The sequence below is a fragment of the Xiphophorus hellerii genome, chromosome 6 (assembly GCF_003331165.1).
Source record: "Xiphophorus hellerii strain 12219 chromosome 6, Xiphophorus_hellerii-4.1, whole genome shotgun sequence".
Taxonomy (NCBI): domain Eukaryota; kingdom Metazoa; phylum Chordata; class Actinopteri; order Cyprinodontiformes; family Poeciliidae; genus Xiphophorus; species Xiphophorus hellerii.
In genome coordinates, this window is record NC_045677.1 from 24,905,655 (window position 1) to 24,927,387 (window position 21,733).

At 40.3% G+C, this 21,733-nt stretch overlaps 2 protein-coding genes across 2 annotated transcripts; both read left to right on the forward strand.

Annotated features, from left to right (window-relative positions):
* The first annotated feature begins 401 nt into the window (after positions 1-401).
* LOC116721969 (oocyte zinc finger protein XlCOF8.4-like) lies at positions 402-14,212 on the forward strand. The gene is made up of 4 exons (XM_032566027.1): positions 402-1,203; positions 4,836-5,411; positions 8,334-9,080; positions 10,738-14,212. The coding sequence occupies exons 1-4, from the start codon at positions 966-968 to the stop codon at positions 11,490-11,492; spliced, it is 2,316 nt and encodes a 771-aa protein (XP_032421918.1). The 5' UTR covers positions 402-965; the 3' UTR covers positions 11,493-14,212.
* A 902-nt stretch (positions 14,213-15,114) lies between these two features.
* On the forward strand, positions 15,115-20,761 carry LOC116721981 (zinc finger protein 180-like). The gene is made up of 4 exons (XM_032566047.1): positions 15,115-15,521; positions 15,707-15,771; positions 16,155-16,248; positions 16,627-20,761. Exons 1-4 carry the CDS (start codon positions 15,314-15,316, stop codon positions 17,628-17,630), a joined length of 1,371 nt encoding a protein of 456 aa, XP_032421938.1. The 5' UTR covers positions 15,115-15,313; the 3' UTR covers positions 17,631-20,761.
* The last annotated feature ends 972 nt before the right edge of the window (positions 20,762-21,733 follow it).

Here is a 21,733-nt window from a genome sequence, read left to right on the forward strand (position 1 = left end):
GTTTGGATGTTTCTGCTGAGTTGCATCAATCATGGCAGTTCATTTTATTCAAAATTATGTTTGAATTAAATGGGAAAGATGTGAGATCACCATCTTTTTTTAAGTGGTAATATTAAAATTTTCTGCAAAACAGAACTTTTGAGTTTTATTCTTTGATATTTGTCAAAATAATCAATTAAAAAATACTTGAACTTTATCACTCTTTGTAGAATAAATCTTTTTGAATTGAATTACAAAAATTACATGGAAATTTAATAAAACTTTTATTTTATAGTTAATTTATCCTACCCATAATTACAAATTATTTACAATTAATTGAAAGTATCTCAAAAATTACAGGATAATTGCTTTCTATCTACAAATAAGATTATGGATTAAGACAAAAAATAAGAGCATAAAATTTGTCAAAATTCTCATGAAGCGCTTTATAACTTTTATTTTATTTAGTTGACTGGATATCAACTTTAATCAGTGACATAATTACATATTAGTCTATTTTTGTGGAATTTTAAAACATGATTGTGAAAAAAAAATGTATTCAAAATCAAATAATGTTAATTAAAAAAAAGATGCTGTGCTGCGATTGGTCATTACAATTCTGGGATGCTCTGGGATTGGTTGCTAAGATGATGGCGTTTTAGCGATTCCTGACCTAAGGTAGTTTAGAAGAACCTGCGCCTTTCTTCCGCGTATTACGGTATTATTTTTTTTATGTCATCACTTCCGTAAAGCAAGGGCTTGCGTTGTTTATGTCTTCTTACGGCACCAATTAACTGTTGCTAGCTTAAAATCTGGCTTCATAAACACCACAGAGCAAATGGAAAGAAATGCAGCGTGTGAGCGCTCAGCGGGCCTAACTAACTGTCTGTTACCGCCCGCCGGAGACCCGCTGAAGCCCAACGGTTCCTCCGCCCTCCTGGTTTTTTAAAGTTTACACAAATTTTTCAGGGACTGGCTGGCTCATCATGTTGAACGGCGTGGCTCTGCGCTCCCAGATCGCCTCCGTGGTTGATGCCCTGGCCAAAGCAGCTGTGGCAGAGATCTTCAAAGTTGTGGAGGACGGCATGGTGGTGCTGCGGCTGGAGATGTGCCAGCGGGAGGATGAGATCGAGAGGCTGAAGAGCAGCATGGAGGTCCTGCATGGAGAGCTGCGGGCGGCGCGGCAGGCGGAGACCCACCGGCTGGAGCACCGCGGAGGAGACGGTGAGCGACAGAAGAAAAAAATAAAAACAAACAAAAAAACACTAAGATGTCCGCTTGTGACAGAAACACAATCACAAACACACTACAGAGCTGCGAATGATTTCTAAATAAGCTACAATCAGGTTGAAACGAAACATTCTCCGTTTTTTATTTACATTTCTGGGTCAAGATGTTCTCGTTTCACCGAGTGTCCCATTAATTTTAAAAGCTTCCATGTATTTCATTTGGATTACATAGAATTGAGGAATTGCACATTTTTCTTCGCAAAATCAGCACCTGTGAACTGCAGTTTTCAAGTCTTGCCTCAGATTCTCATTCGGATTGAGGCCTGGACTTTGACTATGCCATTTTAGCACTCAAAGATGCTTTGATCCATAGTTTCTCTGACTGTATTGGTAGGGTCATTATGCTTTATCACATAAAGAAGTGTGATTTTTATCATTTATCTGCACATAGTAACTGCATTTAATCATATCTTCCTATTTATTGATACTACTTTCATTGAAAAAACACTGAAGTAAAAATAACAATTCCAACAATATGGACAGCTTTAAAGGTTTTAGACATCATTAATTGGATGTGAATCAAAATTTTATCATTTGAAATCTATCACAATAAATGATAAACGATATGATAAATGGCCACTTCTACATTCAAATACCATGGCAGCGAAGAATACACCAGATTAATTGTTGCACCATATTCATCAAAATCCTAATAACCCTACAACTCATCATATAACTGCAATAAACCAGGTTATTCCAAAATATAACTCAAATTCGGACAAATTCTGGTTTATTGCAACATAATGTCACAATAGACCAGGAATGAGGATAATATTTGTTTTGCAGGGGTGCAAAATTCCTAAAACTCACAAGACGAGACACAATACCGATTTTATGAGAACAAGACTGTATGAGATTTTAATATTATTGTCAGGAAAACTTCAAAGATCAAATTTATGCTCCAAAAGCTTTTATTTTCATAAATTTTTTCAACAAATTTAACATACTGATCCTTCATTTTCTGATTTATTTTCATCTTTTCAGATGAAAAGATGAAAATAAACTGCTGGGAACGTCTGGCGGAATCCCCTGTGAGACGGAGCTTTAACTCCCATCTCCGGCAAAACTTCGAACACGTCCCGGGGGAGGTGGGGGACATGGAGTCTGAGTGGACCGTGTTCCGTGCCTCCATTGTCGAGGCGGCCGATCGGAGCTGTGGCCGCAAGGTTGTCGGTGCCTGTCGCGGCGGCAACCCTCGAACCCGCTGGTGGACACCTTCGGTGAGGGATGCCGTCAGGCTGAAGAAGGAGTCCTATCGGGCCTTTTTGGCCTGTGGGACTCCGGAAGCAGCTGATGGGTACCGGCGGGCGAAGCGGCATGCGGCTCGGGCGGTTGCTGAGGCAAAAACCCGGGCGTGGGAGGAGTTTGGAGAGGCCATGGAGAAAGACTTCCGTACGGCTTCGAGGCGGTTCTGGTCCACCATCCGGCGTCTCAGGGGGGGGAAGCGGTGCAGCACCAACACTGTTTATAGTGGGGATGGTGTGCTGCTGACCTCTACTCGGGACGTTGTGGGCCGGTGGGCAGAGTACTTCGAAGACCTCCTCAATCCCACCAACATGCCTTCCACTGAGGAAGCGGAGCCTGGGGACTCTGGGTTGGGCTCTCCAATCTCTGGGGACGAGGTCGCCGAGGTGGTTAAAAAGCTCCTCGGTGGCAGGGCCCCGGGGGTGGATGAGATCCGCCCGGAGTTTCTTAAGGCTCTGGATGTTGTAGGGTTGTGTTGGTTGACGCGACTCTGCAATGTCGCATGGACATCGGGGGCAGTTCCCCTGGATTGGCAGACTGGGGTGGTGGTCCCCCTGTTCAAAAAGGGGGACCGGAGGGTGTGCTCCAATTATAGAGGGGTCACACTCTTAAGCCTCCCTGGCAAGGTCTATTCAGGGGTCCTGGAGAGGAGGGTCCGTCGGATAGTCGAACCTCGGATTCAGGAAGAGCAGTGTGGTTTTCGTCCTGGTCGTGGAACGCTGGACCAGCTCTACACCCTCGGCAGGGTCCTGGAGGGTGCATGGGAGTTCGCCCAACCAGTCTACATGTGTTTTGTGGACCTGGAGAAGGCGTTCGACCGTGTCCCTCGGGGAGCCCTGTGGGGGGTTCTCCGGGAGTATGGGGTACCGGGCCCTTTGATACGGGCTGTCAGGTCCCTGTATGACCGGTGTCAGAGTCTGGTCCGCATTGCCGGCAGTAAGTCGGGCTCGTTTCCGGTGAGAGTTGGACTCCGCCAGGGCTGCCCTTTGTCACCGATTCTGTTCATCACTTTCATGGACAGAATTTCTAGGCGCAGCCAAGGTGTTGAGGGGATCCGATTTGGTGGCCTTAGGATCTCATCTCTGCTTTTTGCAGACGATGTGGTCCTTTTGGCTTCATCAGATCGTGATCTGCAGCTCTCGCTGGAGCGGTTCGCAGCCGAGTGTGACGCGGCCGGGATGAGGATCAGTGCCTCCAAATCCGAGGCCATGGTCTTGAGCCGGAAAAGGGTAGAGTGCCTTCTCCGGGTCAGGGGGGGTGTCCTGCCCCAAGTGGAGGAGTTTAAGTATCTCGGGATCTTGTTCACGAATGGGGGAAGAAGGGAGCGGGAGATCGACAGGCGGATTGGCGCAGCGTCTGCTGTCAAGCGGGCGCTGTACCGGTCCGTCGTGGTGAAGAGAGAGCTGAGCCAAAAAGCGAAGCTCTCGATTTACCGGTCGATCTACGTTCCCACCCTCATCTATGGTCATGAGCTTTGGGTCATGACCGAAAGAACGAGATCGCGGATACAAGCGGCCGAAATGGGTTTTCTCCGTAGGGTGGCTGGGCTCTCCCTTAGAGATAGGGTGAGAAGCTCAGTCATCCGGGAGGGACTCAGAGTAGAGCCGCTGCTCCTTCACATCGAGAGGAGCCAGTTGAGGTGGCTCGGGCATCTGGTCAGGATGCCTCCTAGACGCCTCCCTGGTGAGGTGTTCCGGGCACGTCCCACCGGGAGGAGGCCCCGGGGAAGACCCAGGACACGCTGGAGGGACTATGTCTCTCGGCTGGCCTGGGAACGCCTCGGGATTCCCCCGGAGGAGCTAGAAGAAGTGGCTGGGGAGAGGGAAGTCTGGGCCTCCCTTCTGAAGCTGCTACCCCCGCGACCCGACCTCGGATAAGCGGAAGAAGATGGATGGATGGATGGATGGATTTTCAGACCATGGCCTACTGTATGACATTTCACCAGTTGCAACTGATAGTGTTGTGATTTTTATATAGCTTAACGTACCGTTAAAAATCCATCCAGCGGTTGCTATAGCAATGCTTTCTACCTCGTTTTGCATCTAAACATTTATCGTGCCTTGTCTGTCACTCTGTTGCATTTGGAAACCCAAAATGCTGCCAAACTAATGATTTAAGTGTAGTTCTGTTCAAACGTCTTCTGGTAAAGTCAGTGGCCGCAGGTGGCTAGTGCTCATGAGATAGCATTTACCTCACACGAGAAATATTGTGATGCTTTAATATCGCAAGGTCTTGTTACACCGTTATTGTTTTGCATCGTCATCATCCAGCTAACTGTTTTGGGTTTGTGAATTTTAATAAAGATTCCCGTCTTTTCCACAGAAAGTCAGAGGGGTGTTGGAGATGAGAAGATCTTGGTTGAGAAGGTTCCCTCTGTGGAAAACCATAGCATGTCATCTGTACCTGAAGCACAAAATAAAGGTGAACTTGTGAAGGAGGGAAACGAGGACAGCAGAGGACAGCTGGACAGGCCAGTTGAAGGGTCTCTGTATGGAGGTGGGCAGTGGAGGCCAGGGGTGCCGAAGGAGGCTGGAGGCAGCAGCTCTGAATACTTAACTCTAGGTCAAAACTCCTTGTCGTGTCTCTCCGAGCCTTCGTTGGATGGCGGGCTTGTTCTGTCCTGCAGCAGCTCCGGCGGGTTTCCACAGAGCCCCTTCAGCCGCGGCCTGCTGGGTTACAACCAGTACAGGAACACCGTGCGCAGGCGGACGGTGAAGAGGCTGATGTTCAAGAAAGGTTTCATCTGTCCGTACTGCGGCAAGTGCTTCGAGCGAGCTGGACACCTGGAGAGACACAAGCGGATTCACACGGGTGAGAAACCGTATCGCTGCGAGATCTGCGGACGGCGGTTCAACCAGAAGTGCAGCCTTAAAGAGCACATGAAGATTCACAGAAGAGGCAAGTATAACTGTGCTTTGAACTCAAGTAAATTTCCTTTGTTAGTTCCTTTTTACCCAGTAAGGGGTATAACATGAAAAAAAACAAACAATGCAATCACAGCTGAGTTACACACAGTGCTGTTTTACCACTAGTTTGGTCATGTTATTTTCTATAGACTGGTTTCACAAACAATTACAACAGTTAGAAGCCAGTTTGATTTTCCACAGCCAAATTCAATTCAAATTCAAATATACTTTATTGATCCCAAAAGGAAATTAAAAATAAGCCACAGGGTTAACAGAAAGCCATGTCATATTGTTATTTTAAATCTCTCTGGTTGTGTTTACCTCTCAGTTCACTCTCTCCTCTTATCTTGAGCTTTAGCACCACTTTGGCCAAAGTTTTGAAATCAGGGAACATTTCTCCAAGTCCAGGAAAACCACGTTATTCTAACGTAAAAACTTTTTTATCAAAGCACGTCTTTTTTTAAATTCGCGTTTCCATTAGGCTAATCTAGTTTTGTAATTCCAGTTTGTGTAACTTCATGGTCAGTGGAAACGCAGCTACTGTCTCTCATCATCTTTGTTTTAACATCCCCAGTTGCAATAAATAATGTAAACACATTGGCCATTTCCTGGTACTGTTTATCACTCTATCAACACAGTTTCATATTTTATCAATATTTATAAATCCTGCTTAGTACTGGACGATATGGCTGAGAAACGTATCATGATATAAGCCGTTCTTGTTTTTGTTATAAAGATCTGAAATACTGCTACGTTTGTGGCGTGACCGTTTTATCCACAGTTTTTATTCCATCCAAATAAAGAGCCTGATTTGTCTTAAACTGCTGCTGCGCAAGTTACTCAACAGGTTGTTGCTAGGTAACCAAAAAGAGAGTGAGTTAGTTGATGCCAGCAATCTTGCTTAGGTTGAGCTGCTACAGACTTTCCTCTGCCTACGTCTTCCAGAATGCTTTTGCAGTTTTGGATGGGAGTTCAGTAGATATTCTAAATATTGAGCTGATTGTCTGCCATGATATATTTTGTTTTTGATTTATTTATCCAGTCCTAATCCTGCTACAGTGGGTCATTTTTCAAACATCATCCAGACGTTGAGCTGTTGTTTCTAAACCCGTCTGCTTTACCATAATTTGTCTCCCTGCACTGTGGCCCCTGCAGAAACTCAGTGTTCACCAGTGGGAGGATCAAACATGGAGAGGCCCTTCAAAATGATGTAATGATGTGGCTTTGTGTTGGCTCTGTGGCCGCGGAAAAACCAACCGGCTCTTTGCTGGGTTGTTTGTGTAGAACCAGTTATCACCAGCTCTGGAAACACTTTAGTAGAAAAAAAACAAAGTCATATCTTCCCTCACTGGAAGACTGAAGGAGTTTGTGTAACAATTGGATGTTTTGGTTTTTTTCAGTTTCCTTTTCCTCTGATTTTGATGTAAACTGTCACGTTGCAGTGAGAGCTCACTCAGGCAGTTTTCTCTTTGATATGAGGAATAAGATATGAAAAAAAAAAAGTTAAGAGCCTGATTTACTGCATTAGGGAGGATTACGTATTTCTGTATGGCTGGTTCACTAAACCTCTGCCAGCATGCTGCATTTATATTTAACTGGAAAACTGAGACTTTCCTCTCTGTTTGAAGCACATTTAAGATGTGGAGCAGTTCTAACTTGCCTCCTAATTTTAGACTCAAAAACGAAAAACCCAGTGTGTCGCTTATGTCTAGTCTAGACCGGTCTAAATATTTTAGTGTTTTGATGAGACGTTTAGGTGAAAGTCTCTGACTTTGACTCATAATATGCAGCAAAAGAGCATCTGGTAGATTTTCCTACGACAAAATTGCAAACCTTTCCAGTCACTTTCATGTCTTTATTTTAAGATAGTGCTTGTTGTGAAGATTAAAGCACCAAATATATATATATATATATATATATATATATATATATATATATATATATATGTCTGTCTGTCTGTCTATAATATTTATGCATGCACAAATCACAAAAAAACTTTGATTCTTTCTCAGTTGTTATGAAGTTACTTCCTCCATTTCTAAGTTCTGTTTAGGAGTCAGAAATCCTTTACAGTTCAATAGATTTTTAAAGAGGAGGATTTTACAAGTTTTATGTGTTAAAAACATCTAATTAAGATTTTTCTGAACCACCAAATCTGTAAAAATGAATTTATATGCAGCCCACATGGACAAACATCTCTAGTTCTGCTAAGCCTGTATATTTTCAGACCAGACTCAAGTTGCCTCTGCAGTGTTTCCCAGAGCTTTTGTTGTTTTTCTAAGGTGCAGCCTTAAGCAAATATTGTTTTGTTTCTTATCAGGAGGAGGTGGGGATCTACTGTAGGACTCGCCATGTCGTACGTTTATCATGACCTGTTGGATCAATGCTTGTATTGGCTTACTTTGACTTTTAACCTGTTAAACATATTTAACATTTTCCATTCGTTTTTCTTCTCCTGTAGTAGATGACTTTAGAATCTGAAGTCCTCTCAATAATTATATTGGCTTTAATCATTTGCTGCTGTCAGTTTTGTAGTGCTGCACCTGAACATTTTTGCAATCGGTCGAGATATCCAAAAAAATCATTAAATATAACTGGTGCCCAGGAGGGGCGCAACTATTTTCTTTCTGAGGTGTTTTATACTTTGAATCTTTCTGGAATAAATCAATAAAGTCTAGTTTTAACTGTGATGAGTTGATTAAGAAAAGTATCTCATGATGGTGAAACTCTGCAAAATTCGGTTAATTGACAAACAGCGTCAGCATGTTTGATGGCACTTTTTTTACATCCTCGTAATTTTTTTTGATGTCGAAAGGATTCATTTTTAGGTAGATGTCTAAACAGCACAGTCAGTCATTTTATTAACTTACAATAAGTGTTAGTAAAAGTTTTGATTTTATTTTTCGTGCTTCAGGTCTTCAGACGAGACCAGGAGAGGTCCAGATGAGCCAACAAATCCCAATCCCACAGGTGAATCCATGTATGGAACAGCATCGGCCTGAAGAGGTTAGCCAGGTGAAGGCCGATGATAACCAAACAAAGTCTGAAGAAGTTCTGCCATCATCCGTGCAGGTAAAATCTGAGCCGGTCGAGGAAAATATTACTCAGCCGCAGCTTCATGTGGAAAACAATCAGGCAACAAACAGAGCTGACAACCTGGGTGAAAACGTAACATCAGTGGATCAAGGCAGCCAACTGTGGGCATCCAGGTTACAGAACAATCCGACAGAGTTTCTAAACAGCTCGTCGCAGAACATGTCTTCCTTCCCTGCCATTACTCAGTTACTCCAGCCACCAGAGGAAACTTCCTATAGCAACTTTTCCGTCCGAGGAAAAATGTACGGGCAGCTGAAAACCTCCACCGTCCCTCAGACGCCTTATGGGTGTTCAGGGTCGGTCATCATCTCCAGTAACCCCGACTTGCAAGACGCGACAGAGGCCTCAAACCACCTCAGCGAGAGGAAAAACCGTCCGTTTCGAGTTCTGAAACCAAAGAAATGCTTTGTCTGCACCTACTGCGGGAAGGTGTTTGAGCGAGCCGGACACCTGGAGAGACACCTGCGGATTCATACTGGGGAGAAACCGTACGGCTGCCATATCTGCGGGAGGTGCTTCAACCAGAAGAGCAGCCTCAAAGGTCACATGAAGACTCACAGAAACGGTAAGATTTCAACAGATTGGACGTAACTGAAGCGCTTCTTCTTTAAGAATAAACTTTTTTTTTTATCTGGAATGTTTTGTTTTTGTTAATTAGAAATTCTAATGTTTTCTAGAACTATTTCTAGGACTGTCATGACGACAAATTTTACTGAGCATTAAATTGTCCCAGAAGTTATTGTGAAAAACAATAACATTGTTGTGTTGAGACCGTTTTCAAGTAATATAATGGAAAAGGCATAACGATGCATTCAAATACATTACATTCAAAGTCTATGTGGAGCGTTGGACCCGTTTGATTCATCAAACGCTCCAAACGGTTCAAAATGCGCCGCGGTGGGTCCTCGACACGCCTCCAGGTGTGATTAGGCGCGCCTGACTCTCAAAACGCGTCTGGTGTGAACGCACCGTTAGAATTAGGATTGGAAGGAGGATTGGGCTTAGGGTAGAAATTTTCAATTTATTTTTATTATTGAAACTATAGATGGACGTGAAGTCTGATCAAAAGAGTTGATTTTCTCAAGAAAGCAAATAAAAATGGACACAACAGCGATAAGGACCAATCAGACCTCTAATCGATGACGGACCTGGATTATTAAGTGTTTTATTTGTAAGAATTGGGTCCCAACAAAGAGGAAAAAAAATAAATATGATTAAAGTTTTTAAAGTGTTTTCCTTTTAAATTCTCACATCAGCATTTTTGAAACATTCGAGGGATTTTTTTTTACTGTTTCCTTTGGTGGTAAAGATACTCAGTAGTCCAGCCTAGAAGTAATAAATGCATGGACTAGTTTCCCTGCAGGACTCTGGGGGGAATCACAGTTCTAATTTTGGCAATAGTGCGCAGGTGCAAGAAAGATGTCCTAGAAACCTGTTTAATGTTGGATTTAAAGGACATGTCCTGGCCAAAGATGACACCAAGGCTCTTAACATGATGAAAAACACTGGAAGGTTTACTTGCTGGCATCTAAAATTTGAAAATTAAAAAAAAAATGCTCCTATTATGGGATTTAAAAACTCTTGTCCTTCTCTAGAGCAGCTAAAATAATATGCTACAATGGGTTTGCATGTCCACTTTTAAGGTTCTTTTATGCAACATGATTTGTTTGGCTTTTTTCCAATGTAATGAATATTTATTATTTCTAATGTGTCAATGAGTTGTTGATCTGCATAATTTAAATAAAAGGTTGGCTTATATTTTATAACGTTAAACAACAGACTTTAGTTTATTTGATTAGGACAGTGCATGTTAATCAACATTACCACATTATTTAAAACATTTTTTGGCAGAAATTTACTTTGCCAAAAAACTGGAACTGAATATTTACTGTAAATATTCAGGAATTAGCACAATGGCTAAATTTACTGGCTCCTCCCAGCTTTTGTGCTGTGAACAAAACACCATAATTCACTGGACAGTACACATAGTTCTATTAAAAGAAGCAAAAACATCAACAAAAGAAAACATTTGCACAATAAATAATAGACCAATAAACACAAACAGAATAAAATACCAGTTAGGTGTGTGAGCCATTTTGAAATTTACTGTGAGAAAAGTCTACAAATCCAGATAAAAGAACACTTTTCTGTTTAAAAAAAAAAAAAATCCAGAACATGATTTTATGCTAAGTTTTAATTACATTTTATTTTTTATCATAAAGGGACGACGACAGACATGCTGGAGGCCCATCACCTGATGTTCTCGGTGTCCGACAATCAGCTGATGGAGAGTTACATGGAAAGCAGTAACGGGCCAACAGCTGCGGACGAGCCGTTTCCCGCCCCGGCGTACGCTCACTCCATTAAGGAGGAGCCGCTGGCGGTGAAGCTGGAGCCCAGCGACGAAAACTTCCTCTCCGTGTCTCAGGTGGGGACGGACAACAGAGCCGCAGCAGCAGACAAAAGTTTACTGTGGACGTCTGCAGTGGAGGAAAGCATCGACAGCCCAGATCAACCAGTCTGTGTACTTTTACAAGATGTGAAGTACCACCTCAGTTCTCCTGCAGGGGGAGCCAGTGAGCAGCAGGGCTGCACCTCAAAGGATTTGGCTTTTATAGACAACAAAGCAAAGGAGGATCAATTTTCGGCTGTGGGATTGCAGCAAAGGACTTCAAATGTAAGTCACGATCTGGCTGGAAGGGATTTCTGCTTGGAGAGCGGCAACGGCGTGAACCAAGATGGCGTCTACGAGTTTACCCTGAAAGCATCGGACAGCTTCGGGGAGAGCTGCAGCACAGACCCCGCCAGACAGAACTACATCTGCTCCAGCTGTGGGCAAAGCTTTGACAGTTTCCATATTTTCCAGGAGCATCAGTGTGAGAAACTCCCAGAGCAGCCGTTGAGCTGCGAGATGTGTGGAAAAACTTTCAACCAGCTGAGCATCCTGAAGCTGCACCTTAAGCTACATGCTAAATAAATATGGCAGTTTTATATTTGGTACATTTTCACTGTCTTTCACCGTTTTTAGCTGCAAGAAAAAAAAAGATAAAACATTAATTTTACTTATTAGCCACATTTTTGTCACTTTAACTGTATATTTTTTATAAAGAAAAATCAAAGAAAACATAAAGAATTATTAATACCTCCTGTTTACCAACATTATTTCAGATTTTTGTCTGTTTTTGTCTGTTGGTAAAATTAAGAAAAACAATCTGTTCATTTCCAAGAAATCTTCTGTAAATGTAGAGCTTTGGTGAAACAAAATCACATTTGAATCATCTGCTTATTACTTGAGACCATATTCCTAAAATAATTACGAAAAAATACATATTCCCTGAAATATGAGCCCATTGCGCAGCTGTGACAAAAGGAAAGTACACCTTCTCTCAACTATAGAACTTTATGTATAAGGGCATAATAAAAATTTTAATTTTCTCCCCCTCCCATTTATGTACCCTTAAGTTTACGAAAACATTTTTAGTGTTATTTTTAAAACAAAGATGAAGCCAAAATAAAAATGAAAAAATATTCATGTAGAAACTAAACAAAGTTAAAGTCAAGTGGTGCTAATCAACTACACTTGATTGCTTGGTTTTCAGCAAGTGTTTGGCAGTTTGCTGCTCTGTAGGTGTGGGCGTGTGTGTGTGTGTGTGTGGGTGTGTGTGTGGGTGGGTGCGCGTGCGTGGGTGTGTGTGTGTTAATACAGTGTGAGGCAGGAAAGACATCAGTAATGACCTTTGAGAGGCAATTGCTGCTTGGAAATTTGTAGTTGATCAATCCGGAGAGAACACAATTATTTACATCTGCAAGTCTTCCCAGGAGTGGACGTCCCTACAGAATCACCCACAAGTCCAAATGTTCAATGATCAAAAAAATGACAAAAAGTCCAGATCAGTTTCAGTGTTCAACATTAAAGTTTATTACAGTTTGGTTAGAAACAGACTAAATTAAGCTTTCTTCTTTGAGAGAAAGCAACTTTCTGTGTATTCCAGCTTCCTCCCACTGTTCAAAAACACAACTGTTGGTTCAACTGGTGTCTTTAAGGGTGCGTTCACACCAGTCCTGTTTAGTCCTCTTTAATCTAATTCTAGTTTGTTTGCTAAGATAGTCTAGTTTGTTTGCGGAGGTGTTGATTCTTATCCGCCTAAAAATCTAGATCTGTGGTTCAGTTGACGTGAACTCTGGTGCAGTTCAAATGAATATGTGAACGCCAAGCAGACCGGAGTCTGCTCCAAAAGCAGGAAGCGAACTACAGCGCAGAGCATTCTGGGTAAATGCAGTCAAAACTAACATGAGAGTCTAGCGATAGACAAAGACAAAAGAGAAATCATACAACCTCTAAAATCTGACGCTACTCCATTTTTGTTTACATTTTCTAAAAAAGGAAGTTGCATTCAGTGTCTTCTTCAGAAGTTTTTGCGTTGTTTCCTTCAGTTGTTCTAGGTGTAGCGCCCCTACAGGCGAAGAGAAGAACAGGTTCTCTTAGGGTTTGGTTTGGTTGACAGTGCAGTGTGAAAACAAACCACATCAGCTGGAAATGTAGCAAATGTTGCAACTTTGGCCCCCAATCAAACATCTACTGGACTATCAGGTTTGAAAACAAAATAATTACCGTTATGTGAGTGTGTGCATTTTTCTACACTTTTTTATTTTGGCTTCATCTTTGTTTATTAAATATTAACAATACAGAATGTGTGTTATTGTTGGTTTAGGTTATATTTAAACTATTTTAATACGTGAAACTAACCGGATTGTCCTGATATTAAACAACCTTGGGAGTGTGTAATTTAATTTGCAATGAATTTACATGTTTACTTGGCATCCTTACTGAAATCAAATCAGTGTTTGTATTGTTAAAAAACACAGTAAAGCCCATTTCTGGTAAATCAGATTTCAGGTTTCTCCATATTTTAAACTGGTGTTGAAATAAGTATTTATATTATAAACTTTTAAGGTAAAACATTTTTTTTTTATTCAAGTTACCTTCTGGTGAAAGTCTGTCCAACTAAGAAAAGCAGATAATCCTGTTTGTCTTACTTTATTCAGTAAATATGTACCAAGGTTGCTAAATTCGTTTCCATGGAAACATCATGTCGTAAATCTGTAATAATAGAAAAGTAAGATTATGTTTTAAGGCTTCGATCAATGTGAAAATGAAGACTAAATGCTGTTTTTGAACTGTGGAGATATTTTGTATGCATATGGCATGAATACAGCATTACATTTACACTTTGCACATTTAAATGGACGATTAATGTTTTCTCACCAGAACTCTGACTTTAATTTCAGAATTATGAGATTAATTCTTTCAGAATTCTGTCAAAAAAGTCAGAATTTTGAGATTAGAGTCAAACTTTGATCAAACAAACACAGTTTTACCTGACTGATATGAAAGATTTTTGTTTGTACCAGGTGACAGTTAAAGTTGTTATTTTCTGGTAAAATAAAGGTACAAAAATTATTTAAATAGCAACAGATTCCATAGTCTGCCTCTTTAGTGTTATTGTCTCTTATAACTGTAATGCTTCCTCATTTCTTATTTTGTATTTTGTTAACATCTGATCAGATCAGTTACTGTCTTTACATGACAACGACAATGATAATCATTTGTGTTAGTTGAATATGTTGAGTAAGTATGATTGTGGTCAATTTTATGTCTTTTTGTATTTTGTAAATAAACATCAGATGATTTCTGAAGTTTGTGTGGTTCTATAGGTTTGGACAAATTATTGTTCCTGATTTTGTGTTACACCTTCCCATTTTTTCTAAACTGAATTCATGTTATAGAATTTATTTTACTTTCTTGTATGTATTTTTTTGTAATTATAAGGAAACTTTTTTTTAAAGTTGCATCAAAACATCTCACACTCTTTTCCAAAATTGAGCAGTAAAAAGTAAAAGAGCATTTACATATTTTTTCTACATTTTTAGCAGAAAATCAAAGCAAATTTTTTAACATGTCTGGTTTCACAATATATCAAAAAATCTCTAAAACACTCCAGGGACTCATCAAACATTTTCCTAAAACTCTGCAAATCTGTTTTATTCACATTCTCTATTATTTATCATTTTCAAACTACATTTTGTATTTATTCAGCTTATCTTTCTTTGATATTAAAATGTGATTAAAGTGAGACAAAAATATAGCAAAACCAGAATATTTGTACTTATTCACATTACTGTATCTCAAATGGTTAAGGGCACACACACACTTCTATAAGGCAAATGGTGGGAACATGTTCCTGTAGCATTTGAATGCATGTGCAAAATAACGAGGGAAATATATTTATATAAAAAATATATAATATCTTTTAACATACACTGAAAACCCTGCACTCCTTTTAAGTTGATTCAAATACAAGTGAATATAGTAGGGAATAGAAAGCAGAATTGTGTCAGGACCCGTTCCTTGGTGTTTACTGTCCCACAAAGAGTTCCCTGACCCTACATTTTGGAACCGCTTATCAAAAAAAGCTCAGATATTGCCCTTTTTCTGGACTGCTGTATCAAGAGTAAACTACAGCGTCGTTAACTGACTTAACGACAGTAAAAGTGGTGGAAACTTCCTTTTCCTCTAGCGGTAAGTTCGAGTGCGCTCTTACTCGTGCATTTACGGCAGAGCTCTCCACCACACGGAAGAAAGCTCTAAGCTAGCTGCCACAAACACGCAGGGATGTAAAGCTCGTCTATCACGTCGTCTTATGTTTTGTTTTCAGTAATTTATCGATACATTGTGGAAAAACGGAGGAACTTACACCTTTTTTTTTTTTACCTGCTTCCAACATTAAATCCGTGAACATGGCTTCGTGCGTTCCCTTCCAGACACAGTTATCCTCCATAATGGAGGTCCTGGTGAAGGCAGCAGTGGCACAAATCTCCAAGCTGGTGGATGACAAATGTGCCTTCTTGCATCTGGAAATATCCCGCAAACAAAGCGAGAATGAGATGCTGAAGAGGAAGCTGCTGCTGATGGAGAGCAAGAATGCGCAGCTGCAGCGGGGATTCGGTAAGATGCTCAGCTGTTTTGTTTCCTTCAATGCGCGAGTTCATCAGTAGCATCACTTCATTAGCCTGCTAAGATAAAAAAAAAATTGTAAAATCTTTGCACTCAATTGAATTTTCTTGAAATATATGTGTTTTTGTTCTACCTGTGGCCTAATTTTAATAATAAAATCATTTATTTTCATCTAGAAAACTACATGGATCGAGGAACTGATTTAGGAAGAAACGTTTCACATCCCACTAGAGACTTAAAGGTAAGTGTTTCTTTTTCTGTTTTTCGAAACTTTGATGTTGTTCTTTAGCAAAATACACATGTATAAAGGTTGGAATTAACTAAAAGGGCCTAGACAACAAAAAAAATCCCCAATGTGAACAACCTGGATTGTTGTAAAGTATTTTAAATTCAGCTCAGTTTATTAAATTCATGTTAAGTTAGATTTCCAATTGAAACATATCTCTATATAATAATTCAATGCACCTATGTAGTGAATATAAACAATCTGATTCAGGTCCAGATGATTAAACAAATGAGCAGCCTCAAGCATAAAATAAATCTTAATTTTTTAAATCTTTTTAAAACTAGTAATTCACAACAACAACATGTTACAGATGTTAACGGCTTGTTTTGTTGTTGTAGTTTCCTCAGATTGAAGGGTCCAGTGTTTCCTTCACAATTAAGGAAGAAAGTCCAGATGAGGCGCTGTGGATCAGTGATTCTGCTGCAGCCATTGGTGAGTACACCTGGTTTTGCACAACCACAACAAAAAATAAAGATAAAAATAATGCTTCAGGCACTCTCACAAAAATGTTTTTCACCTAATTTGTTTTGTAAGAAGCTGGCATGTTTAAAATGGGCGTTATTTCTCTTTTTGATGGATGTTCAAACTGCCTCAGAGTGTCCAAAAATGTCACACAATCTGTTTTAAACATTTGTAAATCTGAAAACATATTTGATATATGTATCATTTTTTTAACAACTGAAGTTAGCATAGTTACTTGATTGTGCTATAAAATGGCACTTTGTTGCTGGAAAGCATAATTTTGCCCCTTTAACTTTTTCTTTATTCTCTCTGCAGGCAGAAAGTGCTGACTCATGTCTTGTTTTCCAGGCAGTGCTGTCCCGTATCCTGCTCAGGAGAGCCAGCAGGTCATCCATCCGGATGTTACCAGACTCAAGCCTGCAGAGTTCAGCGGCCCGTTCAGCTCCGGCCAGCCGCCAGTCCACATCAGCAGCCTCCAGTTCACAGTGAAGACAGAGAAGGAGGAGGACCAGCTGTCCTTCAGACAGGACGGATGCCAGCACCGCGTGGGGAAGCAGACTCCCACCGCTGTCGACTATCCCATGGACGAGCGGGAAAGTCAGCTTTGGTCATCGATCATCGAAGGGAATGAAATCGACGCCGGGTTTCCTGATTTCTCCAGCGTGGTGGAGGAATATTCCAGCTCCTTCTCTGAGCACTCGGATGCCACGAACATGGCGTCCAACACCAGTAAGTCGCCCGGCGTCCAGGAGCAGTGCAACGGGGTGTACGGCGGCGAGTATCAGAAGGACGCGCAGCTGTCGCATTTCCAGCCCGGAGTGCAGGACAAGCAGAAGGAGCAGCTGTTCCTGCAGCGGAGCAGCTCCCACGCCACCCAGCTGGGCCCGCCGCAGGAGGAACAGCAGAGGGAGGCGGGCGCCGAGGACGGAGTGAACGCCACCCAGCCGGCTAACGCCTTCACCACCAGCTGCTTCTACACTCACCCCCCCCACAAACCCGTCGCCCCTGTTTCCCGCGGCTACGCCTGCTCCCAGTGCGGCAAGTCCTTCAGCCGCCTGCACCAGTTCAAGCTGCACCTTCAGAGCCACAGGAGGAAGCGCACGTTCTGGTGCAGCGTGTGCGGAAAGAGCTTCCAGTGCTCGTCCCACCTCAGCATCCACCACCGGACGCACACGGGGGAGAAGCCGTACGGCTGCGGACAGTGCGGGAAGCGGTTCACGCAGCAGAGCAGCCTGCGGGTGCACCAGCGCACACACAGCGGCGAGCGACCCTACAGCTGCTCGCAGTGCGGGAAGTCCTTCATTATGATGCACCACCTGAAGCGACACAGGATCATCCACACCTACAGCTGAGGCGCCGGCGGCTGCCAGAACCAAATGAAAGAAGCCAATGAACCACAGCTTGTTTGTTTGTTTGTTTGTTTTACTGAGCAGAATCCATCTGGGCTTACGACAGAGTGTTAGGGCCATGCTAAAAAATTATTTAAAAAACACATTTATGGGAATAAATTTATAATATTATGAAAATAAATTCATACAAGAATAAAGTCAAAATAATAGGAGAATAATGTCATAGTATTACAAGACTAAAGGCATAATATTATGACTTTATTATTATATTATTTTGACTTTAATTTTGTACAACTTTATTCTATAATATGACTTGAAATCCTGCGTTTTTTCTCATATTTATTTTATTCTTGTACAATTTTACTCTCATAACATGAGTTTATTGTCATAATGGCGACACCATTATCATGAAGTCAGTATGAGACTTTATACAGAATAAAGTTGTATTTTTATTCTCGTGCAACTTTAGTCTAGTAATATTATGAATTTTCTCGTATTATTTCGATTTAATTCTCAAAATACTTTATTCTCAGATTACTATGCCTTCATTCTCTTATTTTTTACATTTTGTCTTAATATGGCCTTAATACTCCGTCGTAGGATCTGCTTTTTGTCTTATGATAATAAAAATGTGAGTGAGTTGTGTGAGAAATGTCTGAAGCTAGAAATCCAAAAAAAAAAGAAAAAAAAAAAAAAAGATGTGGGATCCTCAAACAAAACCTTCCACCTTTGACTGTTACAGAGAATCTAGAACAGGGCTGTCCAAACCTTTTGTCATCAAATCAGAAGTACATAGAGGCCATGGAAATAGAAAAACTATAATCAGGCTAAAACGTCCACTTTTTTTGTTTGTTTTTGTTTTTTTTGTAGGAAAGGAATGTTATCGTATTTAAAAAAAAAAAATCCTGTTTGCCCTATTAAAGGAAAGGCATTTAGTAAAATTTATTCTCAATTATAGGAACATAATTTGTTTCAATACGTTTGCTACATTTAGCCAAGTTTATAAGTAAACTAAAAGCTTCAGCAAAGTGAGCTTTTCACTAAAACTCTTACTTCTGCTTGTTAAAGCTTTGATATAAACACATTAATAATTTGTGCTGCACTTCACATTTTTCATTGCAAGGAAATTTTATCGGTAATAATTTTGCTCCGATTACAGATAAAAACATTTATTTTCTGTCATCCAGTTGTGCTGAACCGGCCAAATTTGTATCAATCTTCAACTGCAGTTGAGCGCCGAATAAAATCGATGCAAGGGCCACAGTTGGCCCCTAGGCCACACTTTGGACACCCCTGATCTAGAACGTGTTACACACTCCTGCCTGAGAAGCCAGATTGCTGCAAAAATGAGATCGTATAAAATATTTAGAATTTTTTTTTTTTCTTATTTCAGGTAAAATTTACACAATTAGACTTTCAATAAACCTGATTAGAGTAAGAAAGTTACCAACAAACATTGAAAATGTTCTGGATCTTTTTATTTAGTTCCAACATTCAGTCTTCTTTGGTTGCAGTTTGTCAACCTGCACCGTTTAACTTGCAGAAGTTCTCCTATTTTATCAGGTTGTGAGAACAAATTTCATCCACATTCCTTGTTTTTTAAAATTCTTCTCCAATTTGACAAAAAATCTATTTCAGTCTGAAGTTAAGTACCATGCTGCTGCCTCCACCGTGTTTTACTGTTTGATGGCGCTCTTTTGGTGACATGTCTGTGCCAAACCTCTGCTCCATTGGACCAAAACTCGCTCCTCCGAAAAGCATAAATACAGTCATACAATAAATAGGAACGTTACTGAGAAGCTCCTTTATTTCAGTAACTCAACTCAAACCCTTTACATAAATAGACACAGATTTTTGTTTTTAAAGCTTATATTTTTATCAACTATGATTTTGCACTTAAAGTTAATGAAAACAAAACATTTAAGATTAAAATTTGACTTCAGATCAATAAAAAACACATTATTAATACATAATTGAGGGCTAAATGAAAACTATTAAGTTTAAAAAGTTACTTTTAAACTGATAAATAAGCCTCATCCTAACATTGATTCTAATTTCTCAGGTGAGTCGTCTTCGAAATGCTTTATCTGACTTCAGCAGAGGTGTGTTGATGCACCTGTACCTGTACAGCGACGGTTTCACTCTGTTGTGTAAACGAGCGCCACATCCTGTTAGGATGTAAACTGATGTTCCGTGTTTTATCCCTGTAACGCCTGAGCTTTCTGTTCAGACCTCCTGAAGCATTTCTCAGGTTTTAATGCCAGCATCCCGACGTCCACAAAATCCCTTTGTGTTTTACATTAAACAGACCTGAAGAACAGACTGTTGACTCTGATTTAAAGGAAAAAAGGTGTTGACATTTCAGATATTTTTAGATCTCTGAGCTTCTGAAGTGACTTTTTAATTGGAGGTGCACTGATTGTAGTTTTCTGGCCGATCACCAATCTTTAATTTCTTTTTCATACCATTTTTTTAATAACTGATTTTGTCAGGGGTTTAACTGTGACAATATACGTCACAGTTACAATCTTATTTTATTGAGAAACACTGAACAATACCTGTGAAACAATACAAACTTGTTTTAACTGCTCATGAGGGAGAACTCTCAAGTGTAAATGAAAAACTTAGAGCATTAGCTTTGAAATTCCAAACTCAGAAATTTTACAATCTAAACATTTTCTGAGATTAATCCCAAAATTTCTGATTTTTTTTTGGGGGGGGAGAGAAATTTACTCCTTTTTTAATCTCTGTGCAATAGCCCTAATATGTTGTCGTAGACATAAAAATATTGGGGAAGCAGAACTTTTTTAAATGTTTGGGCTGAGATTACAACTTCATTGAAGCTTGTAATAAAAGAACAGCAGAGGGCGCTGTGACCCATCGTTTGAATGTTAGAGATGTTTTAGTTGTCCTTTGATTATTTCTCATCTGACCAAATCTATCAGTCATGTTGATCCACATAACTGGATATTTTCTCTTATTTTATAAACCCAAACTAAAAAGGTGGGTTGTATGAAAGTAGATAATGTTTTTCCTGAAATACTCAGAGCAGCTTGTCTGGCTTCAGAGTCTCTTTACTCTCTTTCCTTCACATTTTGAACAGGTGTGCATAATAAAACTTTTCTTATTCCCAACTTTGATTCCTGCAAGCTTTCAATCGGCCTCAGACATATTTTGCTTTTTGTTTTGTTCATTTTAAATTAAACTCCTCTTTCTCGAAGCGCTGGCAACACTCTGCTTGTTCGACCCTACAGAGGTTTCTCAGCTTTGCCCGGAACGATCTGTCCTGGTCAGCACTTCCTTCTTTTGCAGACTTTATCTAAACAAGTTGTAAAATAAATGAAGCAGCTGCCATTGTGATGTGAGCGCTAAGGATTCACAGGAACGAAGAAACACTCTTGGAAAAACCGCTGTAGATTTAGAACGCAGTGGAAAAAGTATTCATCCATGTAGATTTCTATTTTCTGCTTTCTTGTCACTCTTGAATGTTTTAAATTATTAGGTATATTTTAAAAGCTGTGTAAAATGCCAACAACTTAGGAAATTACTGCATATTCCACCATTGACTTAAAACAAGGCAAAAAGTTACTTTAAGTTAATTTTATTTTATTTAAAGTCTTTATAATTTCACAATATTAGCACTAGAAACTGGACCAAAAATACTTTTTTGTGTTTTTGCAGTGTTTTCAAAGCTCGTCTCAAACTTCAATCTGACCCAGAAGAGATATTTTTTGTTTGGAAACTCTGCAGAACTACAACAGTTCTGCAGAGAAGAGTGAGTCAAACCTTCTCCATAGTGACATGAAGATCTGATTGTTGGTTATTGCAACAGCTGTCAAGTACAGTAATGTTCTGCAATTTCAAAACATTCTCCACTAACAACCGTCTGACTTCATCCTGCATGCTGATACGTGTGATGTCCTGATCTGAATCGCACCATCCCTGTTTGTTTTTCTTCCAAACAGTTCATCATACCCCGCAGCAGATTCATTTTAAATCAGCTCAAGTATCTGAAGATGTATTTTCATTCAAAGAATTCAATATCAGCAGCACCTGCAGAGAAATGCCAAAGTGAAAAATGTTTTGCAGGGCTGTGCTGTTATCAT

Excerpts from the sequence above, each read along its gene's own strand:
- LOC116721969 (XM_032566027.1), top strand. The coding sequence starts at position 966 with ATGTTGAACGGCGTGGCTCTGCGCTCCCAGATCGCCTCCGTGGTTGAT. Across the intron at positions 5,412-8,333 it reads CATGAAGATTCACAGAAGAG|GTCTTCAGACGAGACCAGGA; the intron begins GCAAGTATAACT and ends TTCGTGCTTCAG. Across the intron at positions 9,081-10,737 it reads CATGAAGACTCACAGAAACG|GGACGACGACAGACATGCTG; the intron begins GTAAGATTTCAA and ends TTTATCATAAAG.
- LOC116721981 (XM_032566047.1), top strand. The coding sequence starts at position 15,314 with ATGGCTTCGTGCGTTCCCTTCCAGACACAGTTATCCTCCATAATGGAG. Across the intron at positions 15,522-15,706 it reads GCAGCTGCAGCGGGGATTCG|AAAACTACATGGATCGAGGA; the intron begins GTAAGATGCTCA and ends ATTTTCATCTAG. Across the intron at positions 16,249-16,626 it reads TGATTCTGCTGCAGCCATTG|GCAGTGCTGTCCCGTATCCT; the intron begins GTGAGTACACCT and ends CTTGTTTTCCAG.